Source organism: Limulus polyphemus, unplaced genomic scaffold (genome assembly GCF_000517525.1).
Source record: "Limulus polyphemus unplaced genomic scaffold, Limulus_polyphemus-2.1.2 Scaffold73, whole genome shotgun sequence".
NCBI classification, from domain to species: Eukaryota; Metazoa; Arthropoda; class Merostomata; order Xiphosura; family Limulidae; genus Limulus; species Limulus polyphemus.
In genome coordinates this window covers 95391-107074 of record NW_013665683.1, presented here as the reverse complement: position 1 = coordinate 107074, position 11684 = coordinate 95391, and the positions used below count along the sequence as shown (strand labels likewise).

The following is an 11684-nucleotide window of genomic DNA, read 5'->3' as shown; positions in this document are numbered from 1 at the left end:
AGTCTCTTAAGCCACCCAAGCAGTGAAGCAGTGTGTTTTTGCAAGTTGTAGGGCAAAGAGGACTTTGTATTGTATTTACAGAAATATTTTAATACTGGCTGATGTACCCATTCAACACACAGAGTAGACATAAGGAGAGTCAGAAAAATATTGATTTGTTGAAAAGGGTGATGCTCAAAGAAAGGCTACTACGGTAATACCTTGATGGAAAGGTTGTTATATAAGGACAGGTTAAGACTTCAGAATATACAAATATCAGTAAATGTATATACTGGTAATTTTATTTTTTTCAGCATTAGTATTTAAAGTTAATGGGGATCTGATTCAGCTGTTTAAAATTGTTAAGGCAATTGATAGTATCAGTGCATCATCATAGTTTTTTGGTATTTAGTGGTGAGAATGGTACAAGTATAAACCTAGGGATCATCTTTAGCCTAGACAGTTTTACTTTTCTAAGAGGGTGGTTTGCCTTTGGAATGGGTTGCCTTTAGATTTGGAGGATGTGGTAAATTAAGGAAGTTTTTTTTTTTTTTTATATATAGGTGGGACAACTTTGGACCAACAGGCCTCTTGTTGTCCCCTGAATGTTATATTCAGTGGTTGTGGTAGCCTTTAAAAAATGTTTTTTAACATATGCTTTCTAATAATCTGCATTTTCAACCATAATACCAAATTTTTACATACTTTATAAAAATATTTATTTTCAGTGCTTATATAATGCACCCCGAGTGACACAGCAGTATGTCTGCAGACTTACAATGCTAGAAACCAGGTTTCGATACCTGTGGTGGGCAGAGCACAGATAGCCCATTGTGTAGCTTTGTGCTTAATTACAAACAAACTTATATAATGCAAAATTTTGCATAAACTCAATTTCTGATTATATTATATAATAACTTTTAATGTATTATTCCTTGAAGAACTTAAAACTTATATACTATTAAAATATGGATTATTAGCTAAGATTTTATGCTAATCTAATAGGTATAACATAAACAAAAAGTAGTTTAATAAAATTTTGAATGTAAGACCATAAAACCTTGTGTCATGCACAATAAAGGATACCCGTGGCAATAGAATAATAAGTACTTTCCCTAGGTATATTTCTATTGTGTGTTTGTTACCTACCTTAAATACTTGTAACATCTAATTCATTTTGTTTATGTACTTTTTTTTTCTCGTCATTGTTAGCCATGTGCCTTCTCATCCCCATTTTTCATCAGTATGTTACTTAATTCAGTGTCCTCTGTCGTCTAGGTTATTTTCATTGTACGGTAAGTTAGTTATTGCTTATTTTGGTATTTTCTAGGTAATTTTTGTCGGATTGCTCGTTTGTTATTATTACATATTTTGTGGACTAGGTTCATTTAAATTGTTTGTCCATTTCCTATTTATAAGTACTTTATTAACTTGGTATGTTTCGATAGCTTTTCCCTTACTTATCATTACTACAAGTAGCATATAATTCATTGTTCAATTTGTATTTTTTTTTAATGTAGTTATTACCTATGTTCCTTCTCATCCCCATTTATGTCAGTGTTGGACTTCATTACATGACCTTTGTCATCTCAGTTAATATCGTGGAATGATATGTTAGATATTGCTAATTTATGTGTTTTCTCAGTAAATTTTATCTCTTTACACGTTTGTTTTTATTACATACTTTGTGAACTGGGTACATTTAGATAGTTTGTCCATTTTATATATAAGTACTTTATCAGTTGAGTATGTTTGGTTGGTTTGAACCTTCCATATCACTACTACTAGTAACAAGTAATTCTTTGTTCTCATTGAATAATTTTTTTGTCATTGTTAAGTATGCACCTTTTCCTCCTAATTTTAGTCAGTATAAGACTTAATTCTGTGTCCTTGTCATCCAGGTTACATTTTCTGTCTGGTACCTTAGATATTAATCATTATTGTGTTTTCTCTTTATTTTCTGCTATTTGGCACAATCATTATTTTTACATTCTTTGTGGACTAGAAAAATGTTGATACTTTGCCCATTTGATGTTTGTCAGCCCTTTTTTTACTGTGTATATTTCGATAGTTGATACATTACATATTGTTACTACTAGTAATACCTATTCATTGTTCTATCTTAATTTTTTCATGAGTGTTCAATTGCGCTGTCCTTTCCTAATTTTCATCAGTGTGGGACTTAAAATTTTGCCTTGTTACTTTATTGAAGTGTTTGTTTCTTTCCCGTTTGTAAGGCTGAGCTTAGCTTTGATTCCTTTTCCTACATTCATGATCCTAGACAGCTCTTTACATGTTTTGTCAAGGAATACAAATTTTTGCCCGACTTCTTCACTCCATGACTCTTACATTTTTCCTTCTCTAGTTTGACTGGCTCCTGCTTGCTTTCTCCCATTCTCAGACCAGAGTTCACACTCCTCTGCTCCTACGAGATGCAGAACAGATTGATTACCATATGACAAAGGAGGAAGTCTGTTCTGACTCTCCTCAATAACAAATCTGGGGGGGTTCTTCCAACCTCTGTAAAGCCCAGCTTTCTCTTCTTTGTCTTCAGGTTTAGAGCAAGCAGTTCACATGCCCCTCTCCTTTTTACAGCTCGCTATATTCTATCTCTTTGGAAATCTGGACTTCCTTGGAAGCTCTCATTCACATGGGTCGGCCTCATATGTGTTCCCGTTGTTGAACACTCCTTGATCTGTGGAACTTCTCCTTGGATCCCTAATTTTGTGGTGCTGCTTACTCTGCCTCCTCCAAATTTACATCTGTTCATAAATTCCTCTTTAGGGCACTGAGGTTCTTACTTCAACTCTTGGGGTATTTCTGGTTTGTTGTCAATCACACAGTCTTTATCCATATCACCTTTCTCGAGCCTTGTCAAACCTCCTTCCTCTTCTACAGGGGGTGGTGATGGTAAATTCCCACATCTCAACTGTGGTCACTTATTTCACTGAACCAGTGGGTACCGATTCCTGATCTCTGTGCTTTCAGATACTGAGTCTCTTTTTTTTTGAGCCCACTGTTATCACTTTCTGGCTCCTTCCACCTGGTGGTGGTTTGATTATCTTCCAACAAGATTCTCATCACAAAGTGGCCCCTTTTCCACAGATGTCACCACTCCCCATCTTCATACATGGTTTTGTCTTGTCTGTTGTTTCAGCCCGTGGTCTGACTCCAAATTTTCTATCCTTCCTTCCCGATCCATGAGACCTTCTTCCATGTCTGTTTCCCACTGATGTTAGTATACCTCCAACTTTGGTCTTTTCATCTTGGTTTCTGTCCTTTCCACCCTTTCTTTGTCTTCCTTCCCTATTCTTCACCTGGTATTTTGTCAAAGGCTTGTCCACTTCATCCATGTTCAGCTCTCAAGCAGCCTTGTCTATCTTCTTCTGATTCTTCTGGGTTTTGTCTCCCCTTTTCCTCCTTTCCATTCCTTTGCCTACTGGGATCTCAATGTGGTCCTTTCCAATCCTAAATTTCAGCTTTGGCTTAATATTCCTTCTACCTTCTACAATATAATTCCTTCTCCTCCTTGCTTGTGGTTGTCATCGTTCAGATTTTTATACCATTCATATTACTCACATCCTTACTATTCCTTTTATGTCATCTTCTAGCCCAACCTCAGCCCTTCCTCCCTAGGACCTATGCTGCCAGTAACTGTGTTCTGGCTTTCACACCCATTTCCTTACATTTCTTTTCTCATCTTACTTCCATTCCGATCCAGATAGGCTTCCTTGTCCAGTTCATTCCTTCAAGTGTTATGTGACACATTCTGCCTCCTTTCAGGGTTACTTCCTGATTCCTTATTCCCTGGAACCCTTCAGTTTCCAGTGTTCTGTAACCTGTTAATCTCATTGGTTGGGTTTGTCAACTCATCTGGCTGGCTTATTTGGACTTGTCCGTGGAAGATTGCTGTCTCCTCAATGTCTCTTTACATCAAATTCATCACATTACTATGTCTTTTGATGCTCACTTTCATCATCCATTGAAGGAGATTGTTTGACTGAAATGTGAACTACTCCTAATACCTTCATTGCTCATTATCTGCTAGTTCTGGCTGTGTCTTCCTCTGATGGATATCATCTTCCTCCTGTGGGGATGATACACACGTTCATTTGCCTTTGCCTTTGGTAAGTCTTATTGCTTCCTTTCATTTATGTTTTCTTTTCAGCTTCCCTAACCTTAACATCTTCTTTACGGATCCCACCTTTTGGCGTGGGTTGCTTGGTCAGGCATGCTTTGTCTCAGACCCACACTAAATGCAGCAACTATATAATGCTCACAGTTGAGATGGGGTGTTTCTGTAAGACCACCGGACAATTTCCCAGTGCTGTAGGTGTATATCTATGTATTATAATTATATCTTTAGTGAACCATCACTCATGAACTTCAAGAGTAAAGCAGAAGGGGATTTTTGCCCATTCCTGCCAACCTTTTAATTCCATAATAGGGTTTGGTCTGCATTTCAAAATAGGGAAACACAGTCACCCATTTCACTGCCTCGTGTGTGATGTTCATCCAGACTCCCCACTGCCTTTTTACCCTCCTCCCCCCTTTTTCTTCAAGTGTAGCATGGTAGTTCTTACCACTCTTAGTTCCCAGTCATTAAGGTGGTGGACCATAGAAGCTTCCTCCTGTTTGTTACTATAATTATGCTCATTTATCCACTCAGGAGAAGAGGGTGAAGCTGGCTTCTGGAACTTCCCCTGGATGTTTCCTGCCTGGACAGACTGCACTCATTATACCCAATGATCAAATATTATTTGGGGCCAGCCTACATGTGACCTCCTCATAATTCCAGGTTCAGGATGACAATGCCCTGCTCCTATTGTTGTGTGTAGTAGACACCTCTCATCTTGTTAATTCTGGTTGCAGAAGGTTCTTTCCTACTTCTATGGTTGGGTTTGAGAGACTTCGTCTGCCTCGTAATACTGGCAATGGGATGCCTGCACTCTGTTCCTATGGGTTGGTGAATACAGAATGTTCTCCTCATAATTCCAAGTACAGAATGTCTCTACCCTTCATTTACAGTTGAGTGAGTTTTGATTTTGCCTGTAATACCTGTTACAGCTTTTCCTGTTCTTATGGATGAGTCGAGGTAACACCAAGATCCTGTAATGCCAGATTTGGTTTCTTGCTTCCACCATGGTTTTGGGAGTTTGTCAGCTTATGACCATTTGTTCACTTCCTTTTCGTAATTCCAGTTGTGTGACATACAACACTCTGTTTACTTACAGTTGGTGTTGTTGGGTATCAATAACATGGTCCACTTGCCCTAACCACTTATAGTTATTACGTATTTTTTCTCTTTATATGTTGATACAGCTTGCATCTTCTTAATGCTCTTACAATTGTGCAAGCATTACCTTTTTATGACCATTTTATGTTACTTTTCTAATTCCTGGATAAAGACCAATCCTGTTTCAGAAGTCTTCTTCATTTTCATCTCCGAACACACCCGTTCGTTCTGGGCAGTTGCTTTTTGTTTCATTTGTTCTTTGTGCACCTACACTGGCACTGCACCTTTTCAATGTGGGATTCTAGCCTTTGTGTGAGAAGTGGTAAGTCCATTTCAGAAGTTAACATTTTCCTACACTGAAAATATATTTCTGATAGGTACTTATCTCCTGTCACACACTTCTCATGCTTCCTCCCCACTAAAACTGGTGTTTTTATTCTAGTACCTGCCAATTCTCCAAATTGAGGATTGAGCAGGAATAGCAGAGGGAGCTAGAAACCCCATTATAGGTGGAGCAATACTATTGGTGGAGCATGGTCACATAATATTTACATGTTCAGAAATTTCACAAAACCGGCGTGGTATAAAGACTGGTGCATTGGTTATTAAAATTCTTTTAGCAATGTTTAGATGGTAGTCAATAAATGAGATAGACTTTGTGTGAGAGGAGGTAAGTACCTATCAGAAATACATTTTCAGTGTAAGAAAATGTTAACTTCCTATAAAAAATTAATCAAAGGTTTTTTTAATTTGATTAACTCTCAGTATGGGCTGTATCAAATTGACCAACCATGTGACCTTTTTGTACTCATTTAAACACTTTATAGATTTATTACTTATACCTCTCAATATAATGTGTATATCTTCATAAAATTTGGCAGTCTTTCAGTTAATATTACAAGTCTTTCACATACAAAATATCATCTTTTTTAGTGAAGTATTTTTAATAAAATAAAATAAAGACTTGTCCATGAATATATTGAGTATCTGTTTTGAATAGTTCATGTGCAAATTTCTTTTGTGTAATCCCCATAACCTCCTAAATGCATTTCAACCTTTTTTTTTCAGTAAAACTTTATAGATAGTAGTTAGACACAGTTCAGAGGGCAATAAAGCAATAAAATTTAATTATAAATAGATGTATACTGTTACAAACTTAGAGCTACTTAGGATAAACCTTGTAACCACCAAAAAAAAATCAAAATAAATCTCAATTACGCTTTTTTCTTTTCTGCAATGACTTCAAATTGTAACATGAAACTACATTCATTTATCCAAAGTAGCTCTAAGTTTGTAACAGTATACAACTGATTACAAACAAACAACATTGTTCTATTTAGAAATTGTGGCATAGTATAGTGTGAGTTTCTGTTACCTGAAAGTTACTATTAGCATCTAAGAAGTATTTTTTCTTTTTTTAGGCTTTGGAGCAACGAAAGAAAGAGTTTGTGAAGTGTTCTAAACGCTTTAGCAACACCTTGAAAGACTTTTTTAAGGAGGGACAGTAAGTGTGTGAAGTGTTTCTTTATTCTCAGATTTTTAAGTGAAGTTCACTATTCTTTAAGAAGGACTAAATCAGTTAGACTGGTTTATTGGGTCCAGATGTTTCTTGTGCTGTAATTTATAACCTACATGAAACCATTAACCCTAGGCATCAGTATTAGCACACCATTCTGTAAAATTAGGAAATTTCTGAATTTGTTAAAACTGAGATCATGTGGAATTTTAAACCTGAAAGTATGCTTGTCAGACATATACTTCATTTAATGATTCCAATAAATCTCTCAAGCTATCCAATTTTCACTTGTTAAATTTTCTGTTACATGCAGGTTCTTAGTGTTTCTAACTGTTTATATTATTTAGTGTAGAAAATAAACATTTTCTATTGTGTTATTCCATAGGAAACGAGTTCTGCTTGATAGATTGCCTTTTTTGTTTTTTTCAGAGCTCAAACTGTATTTGTGAGTGCCTTGCATCTGATACATCAGACTAATGTCATCATGGTCACAGTTAAGAGTAAGACTGAACAGTGCTGATTACACCAATAATGTATTATTGAGTGATAAACAGAGGGAAGTAGAGATACTTGAATGTATTATCCTAAATTGATGAACAAAATTATGAAAACAATGTAGTGTTCTTTACTTTATGTAATTGTACTAATAAAAAAAAAAGATAGCTAACAGCACTGTAGACATAACTTCCCAAATTGTGTTTAAATTGATAAGGACAGAATTCATGTTCATCAAAATTTCTGATAATTTTGACAATATTGGACCACAAGTGTAACAATAATCTTATCCTTTGATAAGTAAACAGCTTCGGCTTTGAGTTTTTTGTTCTAAGATGTTCATAGCACTGAAAGTAATTTCAAAGAAATTGTGCTAATGCACTTTTAGTTAACCAATACCATACCCCATTAGACAGTATTTCATTTTTTTCTGGAGGCTATTCTTATTTTATCAAGGCATCTTAGGTGATTTGTAAAACTCATTAAATTTGCTATCTTTTCCAGCAAACACAAAACCATCTTACATTTTTTAAACATCTTGTAACACTTTAACTTTGTGTGGTTTATTAATGGATCCCTGATTTTATCAGTGAATTGAAAGTCATAATTTACTTGTTAAATAAATATGAATATTCTTGGCCAAGATTTTTGCCAGTGGACATGCAGTAATATTCATTTGTTGAACAAGAGTTAACAGGTCGTCACTTCTTTTAGTGAAGGACTCAATCATTATCCATTTCTTAATTAAGTTATAATATTTTAGTCTCTGAGATTTATTAGCCATCTCATAATCATTAGTCATTTGTACAATAACTTTCGACTTTTTTTGGCCACTGTGGTTTATCAAAGTTACAAAATGCTGTGTATCAACACAAGTAAAGCTTGAGCACAACCTTTGAAAGGCTAAGATGTTTTTATAATACAAAACCATCAATATCTATCGACAAGACTTACCAGGTTTAGGTTTTCACTGAGGTTTATAAATACTTTTTTGCATGCTTATAGAATGTTATTAAAATTTTATTTCATGTAGCTACTTTTTTTTCTTTTTTTTTAGCAGTGTTCCAGTCAACTTTTTTTTATTATTTATTTAGGTGATTTATTCAGTAGCCTGATGGATAAAAGTTTCAGAAAATATGATAAAGTAATGTGGACTATTTGTTAATGGAATTATTCTAGTATTAATTTATAGTTCTTTTGGATATACATATTTGAAAGAGAAATATTAAGCATCATAGTCTAATCTTTTATATATACATGTATGTTGCTCAAAAACTCAAAATAATTAATTTTAAAAACAGTTGAATTTAAATACTTGAAAATAAGAAATTGTGTTAATAATGCAGAATTATAATATAAGAATTATTTAACTTTTATGTTATAGAACTGAAATTATGCCGCTATTCCTTTCTTTGCAATACAGAATTACAATGTTAGTATTATGTAACACTCGTATCGTGAAGTTTACAACATAGTTCATTATTATTAATACTACACTTTTTTCTGAAACAAAATGACATTTGAATATATTTTTAACTTTTATATCTAACTTTAAACATGTCTAAATCTAGTACTCTTAACTACCACACAAGAGGCTTAGTTTCACAGAATTATAATGTAAAAATTGTTTAATTTTTATCCTTTAAACACAAAAACTTTTACATACTCCAAATTTTTTATTGTTCCCAAAGATAAATTGAATACTGTATATATCTGTTTTTCTTTGGGTAAGAATATATATATATATATATATATATATTTTCTGGAAGTTAGATATATGTGCTTTATTTGTTGAAAGCTATAAAAAATATCTGTTAACAGTCACTAAACAACAAATTGATATAAAAATGGATCAAAATTATTTTTAATAAAAAGAATACTGATATAATTATAAATGCAGCATTTTACAGTTATAGCCATTTAATGTTTTTTTGAGATTGAGAGAATAAGGAAAAATTATGTTTAAAAGGAATGATTATGTGGATTTCTCTTACCCCAAAATAGTGTGTGGATGTAGTTTCACAGGTTACAAGCATTTTGATTTGTTACATAAAAGATTTTACTATGATGCATTAATATTCAATTCAATATTTAAAGAAGGGTAGTATCAAAGGAAAAAATATATATTTTTTTTGAAGTTAGCATTAAGACATCATCAATAAAAGTTGCACTGGGACTATAAATATATTTCCATCATGTTGTGTGAAAAATTAATCAACCAACTATTCTTACTCATGAACATCTTCAAATGGTTTCTTCTGAAAATAATATCATACTTGTAATTCACTTCATCATCTTAAAAGCCTCCCAGTAGCTCAACAGTAAGTCAGAAGGCTTAAAACACTAAAAATGGTGAGTTTTGATACCTGCATTTGGCAGATCACAGGTATCCTATTGTGTAACTTTGTGTTTAAGAACAAACAAACAAAAAATTACTTTAAAATGTTGGAAAACTTACCTGTGTTTCACTTTTTCCTTTTTTGATAAAAATGCACTTTCAAAAATAGTGATAATTTTATTTTTTATAAAATTTACTTTGTGTTTATTTTATACTTTTCTAAATAAAGATACAATTTACTTGAATTCTCTACTGTTGACAAAAAGTTATTTCTATAATGTTGAGACTTATGTTTTGTCAGAGTATTGTGTATAAAATATGCTGAAAGATTAAATCTTTTTCTAAAACAGTGTACTTCTGAAAAATGCTGATATTTTTAATTCTTTTTCTTTCTTTTTTTGTAACAAGACTGGGAGTTAGAAAACATTCATATAGTTTTAATACTTTAACCTTGTTGATAAAACTGTCATTTGAAAAACATATACCAATACATTATATTTTAAAATTGATAAGCAGTCACTTGGAAAGTGTGCTGTCAGTTATTTTTATTTGATAACATAATAATTTGATGTTATTTTCTCAGTAAATATATGATATGTTGCTAGTTTTTTGTTGTTGTTTTTCCTTTATACAAATATTATAAATGTATATGAACTGTTAATTTTAAATTTTTCAGCATTATAATTTTTTTTCAATCTAACATTACATTTGTTGAGTAGGTGCAATTAGCTGTACCAACGGTAGATAATTTATTAATAACCATGTTATTATGAATTTAAGTAACATCGTACCAGTTTTTTAATTTGTATGGGTTTATGAATTATTTATTCAGAAAACTGATCTCAGTTCATTTTTGCAAAACCAATGGTTATAATTGATAAAACAATAGTTTATTTCGTTAGAATTAAGTTTTGTGCTGAGACCATAAAACTACATTAATAAATTTCTCTCGGCATTTTGTTGCTTTTACAAAGTTTATGTATATTTCTATACACGTATTTAAAAATGATGTCTATATTTTACTTTATATTACAGATTCAGTTGCTTCAAACTTATATATATATGTACATTTATGAAAACAACCCATTTCAACTCTGTATTAATACACTGCTTTATTAGAAGAATGAGGTGCATCTAAAAAAATGAATATTTTTAACCTTGACCCTTGATAATAAGGGGTTGAATAGTTTTCTGAGTGTTTTAAAAACTAGCCAAACAATAACAAAGTTTTTGATTAATAGATGTCATCATTGTTTAATGTTGTGTTAAAATATAAATATTTAGTATTTTTAATTATTAAATTTTATAGTAGAGTAATTTTATTGCCATTATAAGAATGTGCATTTATGCTTGTTTTGTAAATTAATTGGAAATTCAGAATAAAAAATAAAATGGAAACTTTTTTGTATGTTTTTTTCTTTCTCACACATCTGACCATCCACACATGTACATGTGATGCCACATCATAGAACAGACTTTAATGAATTAGTAGGCAAGAAATATGTATGTTTTTAATATTTTTGCTACGTCCAATTTAGAGGGTAAAATTATTAATTTTAGAATTCAAGCAACTTAATCTTGAGTTAAAAGTTGCACAATTTCAAGCAATATGCAAAACTAATTTTGCCAGATTCTCTTAGAACAGAGAATAGTATAAGTAGATTAATTGCTTCTTTGCAGTTGTGGAAGGTATAAGTTGTAAGAGAATACATTGTAACACACATGCATGTTTAAGGAATAGCTTGAGGTTATTCTCTGATAGGGGGCCAAAGGATGCCAGGAGGGTTCAGCTGTTTTAACCACTTGAACACTATACACAGCGTGGTCACAAGTAAATAGACACCACCTTTTCAGAAAAAAATGAAATTTTTCACTCATATTCACATGAATTGATATATTTATAATTTAATTAATATCTAGTAGATCTTCCTTTCGCTTCGTGGAGTTCATTGATTCTTTGGGGCATCGTGAGAATCATCTCGTCAGTTTTAGATTATGGGATTTTCGCCCACTCTTGCTTCAAAATTTGGAGTAGATTGCACTTCGAAGTTGGGTTTTTTTGTTGTTTCTTGACTTGCCGGTCGAGTATGGCCCAGAGGTTTTTGATGGGGCTTCATGTC

General features: G+C 32.8%; 1 protein-coding gene across 1 annotated transcript in view; it reads left to right on the top strand.

Annotated features, from left to right (window-relative positions):
- Positions 1-10955, top strand: part of LOC106466304 (programmed cell death protein 10-like) — a 20998-nt gene extending 10043 nt beyond the window's left edge. The window contains exons 6-7 of the mRNA XM_013926578.2: positions 6637-6719; positions 7161-10955. Coding sequence (XP_013782032.1) covers positions 6637-6719; positions 7161-7251 — 174 coding nt within the window. The 3' untranslated portion in view covers positions 7252-10955. The remainder of the gene's footprint in view (positions 1-6636; positions 6720-7160) is intronic.
- The last annotated feature ends 729 nt before the right edge of the window (positions 10956-11684 follow it).